The sequence below is a fragment of the Enhydra lutris genome, unplaced genomic scaffold (genome assembly GCF_002288905.1).
Source record: "Enhydra lutris kenyoni isolate GAN:26980312 unplaced genomic scaffold, ASM228890v2 scaffoldscaffold10, whole genome shotgun sequence".
NCBI lineage: Eukaryota > Metazoa > Chordata > Mammalia > Carnivora > Mustelidae > Enhydra > Enhydra lutris.
Window position 1 is genome coordinate 1,702,645 of NW_019154094.1, and position 19,562 is coordinate 1,722,206.

Here is a 19,562-nt window from a genome sequence, read left to right on the forward strand (position 1 = left end):
CTTTCAGTGTTACCAAATTACCCTTTACAAACTTACATCAATTTATACATCCATCAGGACAATATGAATATCTTTGTCAGTAGTCTAGTAATCAATCTGTAAAATTTTTGCCAGGAGCGCCTGGGTGGCTCAGTACATTAAATGTCCGACTCCTGATTTCACCTCAGGTACCATGATCTCAGGGTCATGGGATTGAGATCTGCACAGGGCTCCACGCTGAGTGTGGAGCCTCCCTGAGACTCTCTGCCTCTCTCTCTGCCCCTACCCCCCTGCCCCGCCCCGCCCCGGCTCAAGCACGTGCACGGCATTATATTCTTTGTCCAATTTCTGAGTGGGTTGTTTGTATTTTCCCTGCTTATCTGTAAGAACTTTTTGTTTATTAAGGAGAGTCTCCATCATTTGTTATACATTATAAATATTTTCTCTTGATCTGTCATATGACTTTCAACTATATTTCATCCTCCTGAAATTCTGCATTTTTATGTAATTCAATTGATCAATCTTTCCTCTTTATGTCTTCCAAATTTTGTGTTTTGCTTGGAAAATATCTCTCCACGATTGTAAAATCTTCTCCATAACATTACCTTGTTTTTACATGTTTGTTGATTTTAAACACTCCCAGGATGACGCTGAGCTTTTTTAAATTGCCATGAGCTCTGTTTATTACATAGTCACATCAGGGCAATTGATTTAATCTCAACCAGTTGCACTCTTAATTGAGTTTTGCCACATTCCCTTATTTGTAATTTGGTTATGTTCGAATCCATCATCTTTTCCAAACCAACAGGCATTTTGGGAGTTGGAAAGTCAAAATGTTTTCAGCTAACATATTCTCCCAACCCCCTGGTCTACCACAGGAGAGGTGAGGTATGTGAAAGTGTTTTCCAAGGGGACACTTGCCCTCTCTGCCTCAAAGGACCACACGCTGCGTCTGTGGGACTTACTCTCTGGGCAGGAGAAATTCATCATTTGGGACAGAGGCTCAAGAGATCCCACTGAACCTGAGATCTGGAGTCTTCACGTGGAGGAAGCAAAGAAGGTTGTATATTTGGCATCTGGCTCAAAGGTAACAAACACCTGTCCTGTTTGCAAAGGAAAGCTGTTACTAAAGCATTCCAAGACAGCATACGCTGTTTCTAGGAGGTGGGGTCCCTGAGAGGGGGGGTGGGCATAAACAGGGGTGCACAACCACTGGATGGGATGCGATAAGGGGTTTCAAACTACACAGTTGGATTAGGTGATTCTGATAGTTCTTTCTGACCCTAAGAGTTGAGACATTTCATCTTTTTTTTTTTTTTAAGATATATTTATTGGGGCACCTGAGTGGCTCAGTTGGTTAAGCCTCTGCCTCTTGATTTCTGCTCAGGTCATGATGTCAAAGTCATGAGATCAAGCCCCACATTGGGTTCCAGACTTAGTGGAGCCTCTGTTCCCTCTCCGCATGCTCTTTAACTCTTTCTCCCTAAAAATAATAAATAACTAAAGACTTATTTATTTATTGGTGGGGAAGGGCAGAGGAGAGAATCTTCAACCAGACCCCCCCACTCACCAGGGAGCCTGATGCAGGGCTCACTCTCTTGACCCATGAGATTGTGACCTGAGCAGAAACCAAGAGTAGAAGGCTTAACTGACTGAGCCACCCAGGCATCCCTAATCTTTTTTAATTTGGTCGTTTTAGTGCTATAAATTGTCCTCTGAGTACAGCCTTATTTGCATCCCACAAAACTTGCTATGTCATATTATCATTTACCATCAGTTTAAAATACTTTCAGATTTCCCTTTTGATTTTCTCTTTGGTTGACAGGCTAGTTAGAAGGGTGCTGTTCGTTCCCAGATATTTGAAAGGTTCCCAGGTAGCTTACCTTTTTCTTTCCTAACTTAACTTCATTTGTATGATGAATCTTTTCAGATGTATTGAGACTCATTTTAGGGTCTCTCTTGGTAAATATTCCACATACACCTGAAAACAATCTGTATTCTGCCATGTTGTTCCCTTACGTCAATTATAACCCTACGATCTGATTGTATGATGAATAGAGACACAGTAGAACAGTGGGTGAAAGCTTAGGAACTAAAGGCATGGGGAAAAATCTGTACCTAACTCCCAGATGACTTCTTTGCAATCTGAGTGATCTTAATCATATCACTGTACCTCTCTGCCTCCATTCTTCATCTACCTGATGAGATAATGACTAAAATACCTGGCAGAGTGCTTGGTGCAGAGTAAGCACCAAATATTTAATAGCTATTAATTATTATATTTTATTAGTAATGGGCAGTTGTTAACATAAGTAATATTGGTAGCTTATAAACTGTGCTGTCCAATATGGGGGGTCACCACCAAACTTCAATTATGAAGACTGAAACTGAGCACTTGAAATGTGCCATAAGTAGAAAACACACACTGGCTTTCAAAGCCTTAGTATTGTGGAAATAATGTAAAAGATTTCAATAGTAATTTGATATTAATTATATGTTGCAGTGGTAGCATTTGGACATAGGGTTAAACCAAATACATTATTTAAATTGATTTTACTTGTTTCCTCTTAATTTTTTTAAGGGACTAATACAAAATTTGAAGTCACACAACATGCATTCATTATACTATTATTGACATAGCAGGCTTAAATATTAGGGAAGTGTTGACTGATTTCCAAACTGCGTAAGTTTGGAAAACACAGTTAAAAAAAAAAAAAGGAAATAATAGGGGGGCCTGTGTGGCTCAGTTGGTTGAGTGTCCGACTCTTAGTTTTGGTTCAGGTCATGATCACAGGGTCGTGAGATCAAGGCCAGCAGTGTTGGGCTCCACATTCAGCAAGGAGTCTGCTTGGATTTTTTTCTTCTGCCTCTCCCTGCACTCAGACATTCTCTCTTGCTCTCCCTCTCTCTAAAATAAATCTTAAAAAAAGAAAGGAAGGAAGGAAGGAAGAAATAAGGAAATAAGGAAAAGAAGGAAGGAAGAAAGGAAGAGAAAGGAAGGAAGGAAGGAAGGAAGGAAGGAAGGAAGGAAGGAAGGAAGAAAGAAAGAAATAGGGGTGCCTTAGTGGCTCAGTCAGTTAAGCTTCTGCCTTCAGCTCAGGTCATGATCCCAGGGTCCTGGGATCGAGCCCCACATGGGGCTCCTTGCTCAGCGGGGAGCCCCGTTCTCCCTCTGCCTGCCACTCCTCCTGCTTGTGCTTGCTCTTTCTGTCAAATAAATAAATGAAATCTTTTTCTTAAAAAGCTTTAAAAAAAGAAATAAGAAATAATAATAATTAATCCCAAAGACAACCACTGTTGTAACATTTACATGAGTTTGTGTTCTGTGGTGTGTGGGTGTGTATGTACAAATACTCGTGTGTGTAAGTATAACACAAAATGGGGATCAAACCATATAGAAAGCTAGCTATGCAGCTTCATAAATCTGTTTTTATTTGCCCACAACCTCAAACATTCTTCAGAAACAGAAGGCTTAGAGATTTGTGAGATGTCCTTGCCTTGACTCCTCTACAATTTATTAAACTGATCCCTTCCTACTGGACAAATAGGTTGTTTCCAGTTCTTTGTACTTTTAAATAACTGAAACAACTTTCCTTATACATAGATCTTTTTTCTTTAAGTACATTCTTTTTTTTTATATTTTATTTATTTATTTGACAGAAAGAGAGAGAGAGAGAGATCACAAGTAGGCAGAGAGGCAGGCAGAGAGGGGGTAGAGGGAAGCAGGCTCCCCACTGAACAGAGAGCCCGATATGGGGCTCGATCCCAGAACCCTGGGATCATGACCTGAGCCAAAGGCAGAGGCTTAACCCACTGAGCCACCCAGGCGCCCCTATACATAGATCTTTGAATCTCCCCTTCTTTCTTTCTTTCTTTTTTTTTTTCTTTCTTTCTTTTTAAGATTTTATTTATTATTTGACAAGGAGCAAGAGAGAGCAAGTGCTCGCACTCACATTTGTGTTGGGTGAAGGGGTGGAGAGAGAAGCAGACTCCCTGCTGAGCCGGGAGCCCAATGCTGTGCTCCATCCCAGGACCCTAAGATCATGACCTGAGTCAAGGCAGTCGCTTAACCGATTGAGCCATCCAGGCACCCTGGTTACTATTGATTTGAAAAGGTACTTTTTTTTTGGGTGAGGTTAAATATGAAACCTCCCGTAATCAAGAATTACTTGTAGTGAACAGATATGTGAATGCATATGGTATGGCTGACATTTTCCACCCTTTTTAAAAGATTTTATTTATTTATTTGACAGTGAGAGAGAGACAATGAGAGAGGGAACACAAGCAGGGGGAGTGGGAGAGGGAGAAGCAGTCTTCCCACTGAGCAGGAAGCCTGATGTGGGGCTCAAACCCAGGACTCTGGGATTATGACCTGAGCCGAAGGCAGACGCTTAATGATTGAGCCACCCAGGGGCCCCTTTTTTCCCATTTTTAAGACTGTTATTTTGGAGAAATTTTAGGTTCACGAAAATGTTATAAAGCTATTATGGAGAGTTCCCATATGCCCTTCTATCCAGTCTTCTGTCATGTCAACGTCTTACATAACTAGGGAACATCCGTTACAGCTAAGACATTAATATTGCTAAAGTTCTCTCAACCTCACTCAGACTTTACTTGGATTTCCTCAGTTTTTCTGCAAATGCCCTTTTGCTACTCTAGGATCTAATCCAGGACACCTCCTCTCCACCTCTGCCTTTTTTTTTTTTTTTAAACTAAGAGTGTTGAAAATAAAATGCATGCACTATGAAAAAGCACACGTTTTGCATCTGACCTCGGAAAACTTGCAACCCAGGTCTCTTGCTGAGATTTCTCTTCTTTCCCTCGATTCCATCAGATCAGTGCTTGGAATCTGGAAACGGCAGAGCTGGTTTTCCGTATCCTGGGAGATGTCTCTGACCGCTGGATATGCACCAGGGCACTTGCTTCCTGGGCCATGCTGCTGACCGTGTCTGAGGCTGGCATGGTCAGTCTGTGGAGCTCAGCCACAGGAACACTGCAGGGGAGGCAACATTTATCCAGCGTCAAAGAAGAAACACCAACCTGTGGGGTCTCGGTCCATAAGCAAGGCAAGATGGTGACCGGGTTTAGCAAGGGCTCCATCTCTTTGGTAAGTCCCTCTCCTGAACGTGATGCCCGCATCGCTCAGCTCCAAAGTGCTCAGATGTCCTAGAAATTGGGAGAAACCACTTCACCTTTGATCTTTCCCTAAATGACATTTGGTTTCTTAATTGAGGGATTTGCAACTCAGCATGGTTCAGGAAACATGCCTTGGTGTTTCCTGGGGGCAGGCCACTGTGGGTCGTTGTTGGCACTCGGTCCTGCCAAAAATGTCTCTAGACATTGCCAGCTGTCCTTAGCTGGCAGGGATGGCACAAAATGGCCCTCCCCACCCCTTGAGAACTACTACCCCAGACACATAAAGTAGAAAAAAAGCAAACTTGCAGAACAGTGTCTCTGATGGATGGTGCAAAAAAGGATGGTGGGGAGAGAGAGCACACAAGCAGGGGGAGTGGGAGAAGGAGAAGCACACTCCCCACTGAGCAGAGGGAACTTGATGCGAGGCTCAATCCTAGGACCCTGAGATCATGACCTGAGCCAAAGGCAGACGCTTAACCTACTGAGCCACCCAGGTGCCCCAAAAAACATGTTTTTGTTTTTGTTTTTTAAAAAGTCAGCAGTAACAGCCATGAGGAAATTCACTTTCTCCTGCCCCTGCTAAATAAAGGTGAACATTATATATATATATATATATATATATATATATATATATATATATATATATAATATTTTATATGTATTTAAAATATATATATATTTTAAAATATTGGCTTGGATTGGTGCAAACAACTCACTTTTCTTGCCCCTCCCCCACCACGTGTCCCATCTGTGCCCTTCCCCGAGATAATGAGCATAAAGTTTTTGGCTCTCAGGCTGGTAGCCGTCTGATGCTCAGAAATCAGTAGCTGACCTGGAGCTGCAGGACTGAGGAATGACCCATCCTCTTAGGTCCGAGCTAAATGAGTTCTGCCACTCGGGAATGGGGAGAAACTGGTGTTTTGATCTTACCTGAGATCTCCAGAGCTTCCCCAGGGGCAGAAAACAGGTGCTGGGATGTTCTCCAGGTCCCTGAGTTGATTACAAAAGCAGCATCAACAAAAATAATACTAGCAGCCATGGCTTGAGGGCTGACTGTGAGCAGGGTAGGGGGAACCCCCCCCCCATGATGGCCCCATACTGTGGTCCTGCACCATGGCCCATTTAACAGATAAGGAAACTAAGGCACCCAAGGGCTGAAACATTTGCTTCGAAGCTGGTGAGCGGCAGAGCCTTGTATCCAAGTCCCTGACCCTGGACCCTTCACTCTGTGGAAATGCTTAATGGACATCCTTGACTTTGCGCAGGTTTCCCCTGAAGGAGACAGCCTGCTGGAGAAGCTTCCAGAAGCTGTGAGGTTCCTGGTACTCTCTGAAGATGAGTCCCTTCTAGCAGCAGGTAGCTACAGATTTTGTTGGGGGAGTAGAGGGGACAAGGGGGCTGGGGGCCATCCTAGACCTTTTCTGCAGTGGGCTATACAGTGCACACCTTAGCTTTGCAGACCCGGTGGTCTCTGTCACCACAAATCAATCCTATGTGAAAGCTGCCACAGATTCTATCTTATACGGGCGAGGCTATGTGCCCCTCAGACCCCGTTTACAGAGGCTGAAATGTGGATTTCATATCATGTTCACCTGCCACAAAACAGGAATCATATTTTTATTTTTGTGAAACTAAGTCTTCTGAGCTTCTGGGTCATACAAAAAGAAATGGCAGGCCAGTTGTGGCCCACGGGCTGTAGCTTGCCAACCCTTGTTCATTGTCTTTGAGATGACGGTGGTTATCCCTGCCAGATAGGGACGGGGATGGAGGGATGCCGCGTGAGCCGATGGGGTGTGCTCAAGGATGAGCCAGCCCACAGGACCCCTGCTTGGAGGGGGTTCCCAGGCTGGCAGACGGTAAGACAGCCACAAGGCAGAGTGGTTGGTGTGACGGCCAGCCAAGAATGAGGGGTTAGGGGAGGGTGTGACAGGGTTCCCTTCTTGAGTCTAAGGCAGTCAGGGAAGGCTTCATAGGAGGTGACCATCAGATGACCAACTCCTCAGCCTGATTATTTTTTTAAGACTATTTTTTAAAGATCAGTTTGGGGAGGGGGTGCTCCTGGCTGGTTCCTTTAGAGGAGTGTGTGACTCTTGATCTCAGGGTTATAAGTTTGAGCCCCATCTTAGGTGTAGAGATTACTTAAATAAATATTTTTTTAAAAAAAGATCAGATTGGAGTTTGCAGCCAAATTGAGCAGAAAGTACAGAGATTTCCCATATACCCCCTACCCCACCCTACTCAGCCTCCTCTAATATCAACGTCCCCCATCACGGTGGTGCATTTGCTATAAATGATGAACTCCCTTGACAAACCATCATCACCCAAGGTCCATGGCTTACCTTACCATTCACTTTGGGTGTTGTACCTTCTGTGGGTTTGGACAGATGTGTAATGACATATATCCACCATCATAATCTCAGGGCATTTGCATTGCCCTAAAATCAGCCTGATTTTTAAAAAAGATTTTATTTATTTGTTTGAGAGAGAGACAGATAACAACAGAGACAGCGAGAGAGAGCACAAGCAGGGAGCAGAGGGAGAAGCAGGCTCCCCACTGAGCAGGGAACCCGACATAGGGCTCGATCCCAGGACCCTGGGATCATGACCTGAGCCAAAGGCGGACGCTTAACTGACTGAGGCCCCCAGATGCCCCAGCCTGACTTCTATAATGCCTTTGCCAGGGGTCAAAGACAGTGGGAGACCAGCGCTGTCCAGCAAGGCAAACCACAAACATGAGCCACATTTATAACCGAATGTTCTTTTACCTCTATTTAAAAAGGCAAAAAGACATAGATGTCATTCATGTTAATAACAGATCTTGTTTAATCCAACACACCCAAAAAATCAACATGAAATCGATATAAAAATCTTTTTTTAATGATTTTATTTATTTATTTGACAGAGAGAGAGAGAGAGAACACAAGCAGGGGGAGAGGGAGGGAGAGGGAGAAGCAGGCTCCCCGCAAAGCATGGGAAGCCTGATATGGGACTTGATCCCAGGACCCCGGGATCATGACCTGAGCCGAAAGCAGTGGCTTAACCCACTGAGCCACCCAGGCGCCCCATCGATATAAAAATTATTAACAGTCTATTTCACGTTTAAAAAATTCTCATGCCAGGGTTATGAAACCTGGCATGTATTGTTCACAGACAGCTCATCTCGACTGGGATTGGCCACAGTAAGAGCCACACGTGGCTCATGGTGACCACACCTGCACAGAGAGCACAGGTCGAATGGATAAACACTTAGACTCCAAGGCTGACAGATGGGTGACTGACTGGTAATGCGTCTTCCATCCTGTTTCCAAAAGAATTTTAGGTGGGGGGGTGGGGAGCACCTGAGTGGCTCAGTCATTGGGCATCTGCCTTCAGCTCAGGTCATGACCAAGCCCTGCATCAGGCTCCCTGCTCAGCAGGAAGCCTGCTTCTCCTTCTCACACTCCCCCTGCTTGTGTTCCCGCTTTCCCTGTCTCTCTCTCTGTGTCAAATAAATAAATGAAATCTTTAAAAAAAAAAAAAAAAGAATTTTAGGTGGCATAAGTGTGTGTGAAATGCAGCATGGGGAATAGGAATGACAGAAGAAAGAAAAACGCTGGATAGAAGCCCAAGATAGAATCAGGACCAAGGACCAAAGCTGCTGATGACCTCAGTGACCTAGAACCTTGTCACAGTGGGTCTCAAGTGTGGCTCTATCCAACAGCCAGTGAGGGGGAGCCCGAGCAGTTTCCCCCATCCACAGTGTCGGGAGCCCACCTGTTGCTCAGGAGAGGTACCCCAATCCCAGCTCAGCTAAGATCAGGCAGAGATTTCTTAGTGCCATAAATGGAATTGCATCTCAGGGGTCCCCAAGATCGCTGTCAGGTTTGGTGACTTGCTAAGGCTCAAAGAATTCAGAAAGGCTCATGCTCACAATTTATTGGAGGCAAAGGACACAGATGAAGATCAACAAAGGGTAGAGACGCGTGGAGCCCAGAGAAGGCAGACACGAGCTTCCTTGTGTCCCCTCCCCGTGGAGGCACATGGACGGCGCCTACTTCTCTCAGCAACAGGGTGTGACAACAGGGTCCTGCCAACCAGGGAAGCCCACCCTGCCTTGGTGTCCAGGATTCTTCCTGGGGGCGGGTTATGTAGACAGGCTGACCACCTGCACAGCCTACCAAAATCTCTGACACCCTGCACAAGAATGGAACACAGATATCCTTGGATAGCAGCAATCCTGATGCCTTTGATCCGTTTCCCGTAACACCCTTCTGTGTGAGCCTCAGGTTCAAGTGGACTTCAGTGAAACAATTCCATGGAGGGCCTGGAGAGGCAGGAGAATGGATGCTCAGCCCCCAGCTTCTCCTGCACTGACCTGATTCCAGGGTTTCCAGGAAACAGAACCGATTGGCGCAGGCCAGGTGCATAGCTCAGCGTCCCACACCATCACCCCCAGGGCTGCGGGCCCTGGATGAGCTGCATAACCTGGCCTTTGCCCACTTCCCGCACTGCCAGGGGTCCTCTTAACAAAGCATTCACCCAGCCGGTGTCTGGAGCACACCTGAGCCAGTCTCCTTGGCTGGGGCGCCCGAGAAAATGCAGAATGCCCATTCTGAATACAGAATACAGTTAAATTTCAGATACATGACAAATCAAGCTTTCAGTATAAAAATAAGCCATGTAATATTTGGGGTACACTTATACTAACCAGAATTTCACTGTTTATCTGAAATTCAAATTTAATTGAACTGTCCTGTTGGGTCTTTTGTGTTGTTTTGTGTTAAATCTAGCAACCCTCCCACTCCCTCATCTCCTGCTCCTTCTTACCGCTCCTGCCACAGGGGGCTCTGTGCTGCTCCTGAGACATACCCAGGCCTTTCCTACCTCCCAGTCATCTCCCGCTGTTCCCACTCTTCCGGTGCTAGCCCCGCTCTCAAATGTCCGCTCCAATGTCCTGTGGCTGCTGCAACCAATGACCACACAAACATGGTGTCTTTGACACAACAGAAATCTCTTTTGTCACAGTTCTAGAGGCCAGAAATCCAAAATCAAGATGTGGACAGGGTCATGCTCCCTCCAAAGGTTCCAGAGAAGAATTTTCTCTTTTGCGCCTTCTCGCTTCTGCCTTGTGATTCTTTGACTTGTGACCTCATCTCTCCAGTCCCTGCCGCCGTCTTCACATTGCCTCCTCCTCCACGTGTGTCTCTGTGTCATTGTTCCACACGGCACCCAGCCCCCTGACTGCATTGTCCTCATGGCACATTGTAACTGCTTTCTTACCCTTCCTGTCTTCCTCCCTCCCTCCTTTCCATCTGCAAAACATTTTCTACCTTATGTCCAGCTTTGTGCTGGGCCCTGGGACGCCTTGAGCAGCCCAGATAGGCAGTCCCAGCAATCTGGGAACGAACAGTTTTGTGATGACAAATAACGTGGCTGTTTTCTGTGAGCGTGTGGATCGCTGTGGTCAGCTGCCCCCCTCCCCGTGACCACAGGCTGGGTGACGATGTCTCTCTTGTTCTGCGCCGTATTCCTTCCGTCTCCTCATGGCAGGTGCTCGGAAAAATCTTTGTTGACTGAATGGAATGACTCTCGAGCTCCTCCAGGAATGAAAGGGACAATCCCATGCCTTCCGTTTCAGGGTTTGGAAGGTCTGTGCGGATATTCTTGGCCGACTCACAGGGGTTTCATCGATTCATGGCCACTGACCTTGAACACGAGGACATGGTGGAGACAGCTGGTTTTGGTCCTGAGAACAACCTGGTTATTACTGGGTCCCGGGATGCGCTCATTCAGGTGAGGTGTCGTCCTCACTCCACCTTTGGAACAGAAAGTATGATTCCTTAGGTGTCTCTTGGCTTCGAAATATAGAGACAAAAACTAGTGCAGGCAGAACAGGGTAGGTCATTGGGAGGATGTGGGGGAGGGATCCCACCAAAATGTTCACAAAGGATATAGCCTTCCCACCGAACTTGGAGGAAAATTCCCATTGAGCTCAAAGTTCTCAGGCTGTTCAGAGACACATGTAATAAAATGGCGGTTCTCAGAGCATCTAGGTGGCTCTGTCAGTTAAGCCTCTGACTCTTGATTTCGGCTCAGGTCACGGTCTCAGGGTCTTGAGATCAAGCCCCATGTGGGGCCCTATACTCAACAGAGTGTCTCTCCGAGGCTTCTCTCTCTCTTTCTCTGCCCCTCCCCACTGCCTCGTGCTCACATGTGCACACACTCACTCTCTCTCTCTCTCTAAAAAAAGAAGTAGCAGTTCTCCAACATTCTGGCCCTAGAACCTCTTCACATTCTTAAAGATTATTGAGGACCCCAAAGAGCTTTTTGTTCATGTGGGTTATAGCATTTTGATTGATAAATTTTTAACACGTGATTTATTTTGGAATAGTTTTAGGATTTTCGGAAGAGTTGCCAAAAAAACAAAGAGAGGCCCCATATATGTGTACCTACTCTTTACCCAGCTTGCTTAATATTAGTACCTCATGCCACTCGAGCTCTATCAAAACTGAAAGATTTACATTAGGACAATGCTATTAAGTGACCCGCAGATTCTGTTCTGATTTCACCAGCTTTCCCACCAATGTCCTTTTTAAATTTATTCCAGGATCCGATCTAGGATCCCCCGTTGCATTTGGTATTTATGGATCATTAGCTATGTTAAAAATTAGAAATGGGGAAATCCAAAAACACATACCTATCGATTCATGAACATGACATGTCAGTGTTTACGACAGACTTCTATGAATATAACTATAGTTTCTGAAACAAACAAAACAGCTCATGACAAGAGTGTCACCGTTGCACATTTGGACAAATCTCTTTCATGCCTGGCTTAGTGGAAGATAAATTGACTTCTCCTATTTGATTCTGCATTCTCCTTTTTGTTGTGATATCACATGTCCGGTAACTTCTGGAAAACTCCAGGACTCACTCATGAGGGGAAGAGAGTAGAAATGGCAGATAACATCTTAAATTAGTATGAAAACAGTTTCACCTTTGCATGCCTTCCTGAGGATGCCTGGAGGTAACTTCCAGGGGTTCCCTGGATCCTACTTTGAGAATTGCTGTGGTAGCAGATTGGTGAGGTGTGGGGAAGTTTGAGGGGCTGGTGAAGGCCCTCGAACTACTGCCCAAGACTCCACCTTAGCACAGAGAGGCTTATGCCTATTTCCGAGCTAGGACAAGCAGAAGGAAGAAGTCAGCCCTGACCATCTGCTGTCCATCCACAGGTGTGGAGTCTGTCGGAACAGGGGACCCTGCTGGACATTCTGGAAGGTGTCGGAGCCCCTGTGAGCCTGCTGGCCTGGGGTGGGGCCTTGGTGGCATCTGCTTCCCAGCAGTCCTCGTCTTTTAAAGTCTGGGATCTCACCTACCTTCAGAAGCCGAGGGCCTGCACCCCGTTCCTGGATCGTACCGGCCTCACAGCAGTGTCACACAATGGGGGCTACATTTACTTCCCCAAGATTGGGGACAAGAACAAAGTCACCATTTGGGACTCAGCGGAAGGTGGGTGAGATATAAGCCTGGTCGTTCATGCGGGGAAGAGGTAGAGCCTCTGCCTTGGTCTGCTTGGGCTACCAGAACCGAACACCGTAGCTGGGGTGGTTTAAAACATTGACATTTATTTCTCACAGTTCTGGAGGCTGGGAAGGTCAAGGCCAAGGCACTGGCAGGTTGATGTCTGGTGACAGCTGTCTTCCTGGTTTCAGATGGCCCCTTTTCTTCTTACGTCCTCACAGGAGCTCAGAGAAGGAAGCTAGCTCCCCAGTGCCTTGTATAAAGGTACTGATCCCGTCATGGGGACTCTGCCTCATGACCTCATCACCTCCCAACACCATCATATTAAAGCTTAGGATTTTGACATGTGAATATGGGGGGACATACTCAGTCCATAAGACCCCCCTAACTCCAGTCAGGTTGAACGTGATTAACATAGATCAGGACTTGACTTTAAAAATTTTCCAGCACGTGGGTAACTGACCACCTGGTTGTCAATCTCTGCGTTAGTTCCAGTTTCCCGGAAACAGGGCACAGGATGGGGACATTTGCCCAAGGGGTATGGTGAGGGGAGCTCCTGGAGAAACCCAAGAGGGAGTGAGGGAGGCAGGCAGGGCCAGGGGAGGACTGAACAAGGAAGTGTGCTCAGCCTGATCCCCGGGGGACCATTCTGGTTTGGGGACAGCTCCCCAAACATTTTGAGATGAGGGGCTCCCTTGCCCTGAGAGCAGTGGGCAGCCTTGGGGCTGGGTGCCCTGACTGGTATAGGGGGTCAGGGCATATCACTGATGTGTCTGCTGTAATCTCCACGGGGTGACTGGAGGTATGGAAATTTTCTTGTTAATGATAAAATACTGGGAGAAAAGAGATTCACTCTCACGTTCCTGTGTTCATGGGTTTGGCAGATCTTTGGTTAGTGCTGGCCGTGGAGCTGGGCTCTGGGGTTGGCTGTGAGCAAGATGGATCAGGTTACAACGTTGGAGGTGCCTACAATGCTAGGCACGGGGCAAAGCCGGGCACAGAGGTAGGGGTACAGTGGGGCGTGAGAGAGAAGGGTGCAGACTAAAGCGCATTTGTCTAATAGGGTTACAAGCTTGCACTCAGAGTTCATACAGCCCACAAGGCCAAATGTTTAGTCTGTGACCCTTTCCGGACGTTTATAAAGGGCTGGGATGAGAGGTCATGCATGTCCCTTTGTCCATCTGTCCCGATGGGGAGCGGAAAGTCTCAGAAGGTGTTAGGCAGGGCGGTGAGGAGATGGGAGGACAGGAGTGGAGGTGGGGGAATTGCAGCGGAGAAGCTGGGGAGTACGGATCACGAAAGCAGTTTTAAAAATGCTTAAAGATAGGAAAACCGTGGCATGAGCCTCCCTCTGAGCTGTTCTTGACGTGGTCTTCTCTCCGTGGCAGGGGAGGAACAAGACGCCCTGGACACGTCCAATGAGGTCAGGTGTCTGGAGGTTGCCCAGCAGGCCAATCTCCTCTTCACCGGCCTCGTTTCGGGGGTGGTGCTGGTGTTCCCCCTGAACTCCAGACAGGATGTGATGTGCATCCCCCCTCCCGAGGCCCGGAAAGCCATCAACTGCATGGCCCTTAGTCAAGGCGAGGAGCGCCTGGCCATCGCCTATGACAGCATCGTCCTGGTGCTGGACATCAGCCCCGGGGATCCCTGTCCGGTCATCGACGGGCCAACCTACACCTTCTACACCCAGCTGCCTGAGACCATATCCAGCGTGGCCGTGCTGGCCGACTACCGCGTCATCTACGGCATGACCAACGGTGACCTCTTCCTTTACGAGTGTGCGAATTCCAAAGTGTTCTCTCTGGAGGCCCACGGGAGCCGGGTCACCTGCATGCAGGTCAGCCACAGGGAGCAGCTGGCGGTCAGCGGGTCCGAGGAAGCCCAGCTGTGTCTCTGGGACCTGCAGGCTTGCAAGTGGACATTCCAGATGAACTACACGGTGCGTGGCCCCCACACAGCATGATGCGAGGTCCCGGCATTAGGGAGCTGAGGACAGGCATCCTGGGTTAAGTGCACACCAAGGACCATCGCCTGGCGTCTGGGGCAGGGTGAGGCCAAGGAGAGACACTCCCCTTGGGGGCAGAGTTTAAGGGACACCAAAAGACTCAGCCATTAAGAGAGATGCGATTTTAATGCAATGTTTACCAAAATCTGAAGAAATGCAAAAAATTCCCAAAGAACAAAATACCATTTTTTTAAAGATTTTATTTGTTTAGAGGGAGAAAGGGCAGGGAGGAGGGGCAGAGAGAGAGGGAGAAGCAGGGAGCCCATCGACAACGATGCTAGGTTCTTTCCCAGGACCTTGAGATCACGACCTGAGCTGAAGGCAGATGCTCAACCGACTGAACCACGCAGGCGCACCCAAAATAGCATTTTAAATAAAGACAGGATCAAGTCCTGCCTGGCACACCCCTGCCTCACCCTCCTTACCCTAATCCTGACTGCCATTCTTGCGTCCAGTGGTTTTGATTGCCTTGTCTGTGACAGGCCCCCTTCTAGCCATAGCCAGGGTCCATGCTGTCCCACCTCTTAGAGCCACATTCTCAGAGGGGTCACAGTGTGAGCTCCGGGACGACGGGATCTTCTTGTGTTCTGCTTACCGAGGTGGCCCCCTCCTGACATGTCCTCAGGGCTCCACAAATGTTTGTGAAATATAAACAAAGCAGGACACCTGGGGGAGGGGCTCAGTCAGTTAAGAGGCTGCCTTCAGCTCAGGTCATGATCCCAAGATGATCCTAGGGTCCTGGGATCGAGCCCCACAGCCGGCTCCCTGCCCCTCTCCTCCACTTACGCTCTCCTTCTCTCTCTCTCTCTCAAATAAATAAATAAAATCTTTTGAAAAAATAAAAACAATAGAGCAAATACATGATGGGCTGTGGAGCAACAAGAACTTTGAGAAAAGGGCGAGGTAAACAGGGTAGAGGGGCAAGGGCTGCTACTTCGGAAGGTCAAACGAGTCTCGTAGCACCTGGCGGCTCATTCAGAAGAGCATGCGACTCTCGATCTCGGGGTCGGGAGTTCAAGCCCCATGTTGGGTGTAGAGATGATAAATAAATAAGCTTTAAAAGAAAAAAAGGAAGAAGAAGGTAAACTAAGTCTGGTGTAAGGGCTTTCTAGGCAGAAGGAACAGCCGCTATGAAGGAAGGCAGAAATAGACAACTGACTCCTTAACCTAAGAAGTGTGCCAGAGTCCACACTGCCCATCTCACAAGGAGCTGGGATAGCTGTTTGTATCAGGAGAATCAGGGGCTGTCATAAATATATCCATATATTATATAAAAACACATATTAAAATATCATCCAAGAGTTTAATCTTCACAACGACCTCATAAGGCTGGTGTTATTATTCCAGTTTTTCAACGTTTGGCACAAGGGCCGCACTTTTGGTTGCAAGATGTAAACATTATTCATAAACATAAGGAGATGATCTTGTAACTGAGAGCAGAGAGTATATAGAGTTTCGTCTTAAAAGGCCTTTACCCCATCTGACCTTTTTTTTAATGAAGCCACTGTAATACAGGGCTGTCAGTAAACTTCTGTTTCATTGAGATGGGACACGTCACCATAGCAGTCAAACACACCTAGCTTTTTGTTTTTGTTTTTGTCGTCATGTATTTGTTTATTTTTAAGCAGGCTCTGTGCCCAGCCTGGAGCCCAACGTGGGGCTCAAACTCACAGTCATGACTTTGACTGAGATCAAGACCTGAGCTGAGATCAAGAGTTGGAGGCTTAACTGACTGAGCCACCCGAGCACAGCCTCCCCCCATTTTTTTTTAAATGAACTTAATTCTGGAATGATTTTTAGATCTACAAAGAAGTCATAAAGATAGTACAGAGGTTCTCCTCTACTTCCTCCTTACCCAGCTTCCCCGATGTTATCATCTTAGGTAACTCGAGCACATTTGTCAAAACCAAGAAATTACCTGGGGACTGGATTGTTAACTAAACTACCAACTTCACTGGGATCATACTTTTTTTTTTCAGTGCATTTCCTTTTCCTGGTCTAGGATCCAATCTAGGATGCATTTAGCATATAGCCTTTAACTAAAGACCATGACAGCTGATGCTTGTAGAATTGAGGTCACTTAGGAAATTAAATCCAATAATTCCTGCTCTCCAGGGCAAACCATCTGCAAACCTCTTAGTCCAATCCCTATGCAAATGCGTTTTGGTCCTAGAGTCTTGGTGATGGAATATACCCATGTCTCCAGGGTTCCGTTGGATCCATCCCCATGGGAGGCTTGCATGCCTGGCTTCTGACACAAATGCCTTTCAGTGGGTCCCCCTGGGTATCTCAGTTGCACTCCAGATCACATCATCTTTTTCTACAGAATTCTTACTGTCCTGGAGTCCAGTGTCTCTGCTTCTCCATGGATGACAAATATGTGTATGCGGGCTTGAAGGATCGTTCCATCATCGTCTGGAGTGTGCGAGACGGTGAGTCATTTTGCTTCAGGGGCAAGACTGAGCTTCGATCTGGAGAAGGAGGCCTTGTGGTGGGCTCTGGGTGTTGCAGAGCCCTACCCGGGCCTTTCCAAGCTGGGAGGGAGCTACCCAGAGAGAGGTGTCTGCAGGTCAAAGGGACAGGCCCCCCTGGAGCTACATCTCCTCTTCTAGACCCATGCTCTGCGTACCTGGAACCCTGAAACATTCTCCCCACCTGGGATGGTGTCCTCTTCAGGGCCTGGAGAGTCCTCTTCCCCAGGCTCATCCTCCCAAGGGTGGACTGTCCTCCCTAGTATGAGCATCCCTAGACTTGGGGGTTGGCCATAGGGTGATAAGCATGGAGTCTGGGTGCATGAGCTGGGTAGGTGGTCTGGATGCATATGTGTCAGGCCCTTAGGAGTGAAGGACACAGCTGGGTATGGGAAGAGAAGGAAGCCAAGCTGCTCAGAGCTGGGACTGGCTCTCCCACACCATTACATTCTATAATGGAACTGAAAAGCCTTACAATTCTCCAGCCAAGCATGACCTTCCAGGTGGTTCTGAAGGTACATCCATCAGTGAAGGATGATAGAGAAAATTTCACTTAATAGTTTATTAGCTAGATTTGCAACATTTACATATTGTGCCTTATAGGATATGGGCCCCGATTCCTTCTCTTGCCCTAGGCTCTGTAAATGATAGGGGCAGCTTGCTTAAGACCAACTGCTTTGAAAACCCCACATTTCTGGGTCCGCTCAGTACTACCTTCAAGGCATATTAATAAGGGTGAACATTTTTGTGTATTGGGTACTGTCACTGAGCTATTTATTCTCTCGACAGTCAGCTCATTTTGCAGAGCAAAAATTGAGGCTCTGTGAGATGGGGTGACTTGCCCAAGGTCACACAATGAGTAACTGGTACCCAGTGGTTTGCAGCTGGTCTGCCTGGTCCCCATGGTCACCCTCGTCACTCTCCTACCTAGTCTCCTATAGAGAAAGGACCCCTTATGACACTGGAAGGGGGATAGGTGCCCAAGTGAAGATGCTGACATTCAGGGACATTAAGAGATTTGTCCAAGGTCACAAAGCAAGTGAGTGAATGAGTATCAGGTAGATTTGAATACATTGTAATAAAATACAGTGCAATCAAATAGATTGTAGTCTACTATTTGATGGCAAAGATGTCTGGCAAAAAGTCATAGATGGTTCAGAAGCTGAGATCTGTGGACTGTGGCCTTAAAAGCCCCTCCTCGGCTGCTTCACAACCTCTCCTGCTCCACTAATGATATTTACCGAGCTCACTCTGGGCTAAAACCAATACTAAAGCACGTGACATCTGTGACCTTTTCAAATCTTAGAATTCCCCTCTGCAGGTGGGTTTAGTTATCATCCCCATATTGCAGAGGAAGCAAGAGGGACTCCAAGAGTTTAGAATTTGTGTGTAAGGTAGGAAGGAGCATAGGAAGGATTTGACCCCATGCAGCCAACTCACCAGTGGGTGGATCGGATCTCTGTAGCCCCTACTTTCTCATTAGTGCCCTGCCCTCCACCCCCAAAAGGCACCCTGCTGGCTGTCCAGTTTGTCCACGCTGTGGTGAACAGGATCATCCCAACTTCCAATGGCTTCATTGCCCCCAGTAGACACGGCTATCTCATCCGCGAGCGTTTCCAGTGCCCTTCGTCAAGAACATCACAGCAGGACCCTCTCAAGAACTTCAAGAAGGCAGTGTGGAAGGTCAAATCCAGACAGAGAGAAGAGCTGGCAGCTGCTGGAGCACTCCAGGACTCGAGATCAGCAAGTGCCCAGGGAAATGAATGCAAATCGAACAAACGCTCCCAAGTCTGCCTGCTAGTGTAGAACCCCCAAAAGTCATGGGACTCCAGTGAGTTAGCCCCATTCAATCTGGTTGATGCAAAGAGTATGTATGTGCTGATGTATATCTGGACCCAAAGCCCCAGATTATATAACTCAGACCCTGTTTCTCACCACCCTTCCATTCTTCTCTCCTTGTTGGCTGTAGTCAAAGACCAGCTACCCACAGGTTAACAACATGACAGCCAAGGTCAGTAGAAAAGAGATCTTCCCCCTTGCCAGCCCTCTGAACCAAAGTGCTGGCTCTGATTCTATGAGCCCCAGTGAGCTTCTGCACCTGTCTCTGGGAGAATGCAGTGCTGTGATAAGCCCGCCTGACCCAGTGCTCACCGGAGCTAAGGATGGAGTCAGTAGCACCCACCCAGATTGCCTGAGCATGGGAGAGGCTAAGCCTGGGAGGGGACCTAGGGTGCTGGTACAAGGCAGCGGGAGGATGGAGCGATGTGAGACTGATCAAACCACAGATGTGGACCACAGAGCTTTATAATTTATAAAGCATCAGGTGCTATTTTCTGATCTCTATCATAGCCCATACTTCAGGGAGAGTGGGAGTGTCCATATCCGTTTTAGATGAGGAAACTGAGCCTTGGTAGGTAGCTGTGATTTGGTCAAGCCTCAGGTGCAAGAGCTCTGGGAAGTGAGAACCAGGA

General features: G+C 47.3%; 1 protein-coding gene across 1 annotated transcript in view; it reads left to right on the top strand.

Annotated features, from left to right (window-relative positions):
- LOC111144270 (NACHT and WD repeat domain containing 1) overlaps positions 1-18,897 on the top strand; it is a 52,457-nt gene extending 33,560 nt beyond the window's left edge. Inside the window, 8 exon segments of the mRNA XM_022498501.1 lie at positions 858-1,066; positions 4,814-5,086; positions 6,381-6,471; positions 10,733-10,887; positions 12,327-12,603; positions 14,004-14,554; positions 16,947-17,052; positions 18,599-18,897. Coding sequence (XP_022354209.1) covers positions 858-1,066; positions 4,814-5,086; positions 6,381-6,471; positions 10,733-10,887; positions 12,327-12,603; positions 14,004-14,554; positions 16,947-17,052; positions 18,599-18,897 — 1,961 coding nt within the window.
- Positions 18,898-19,562: the final 665 nt, after the last annotated feature.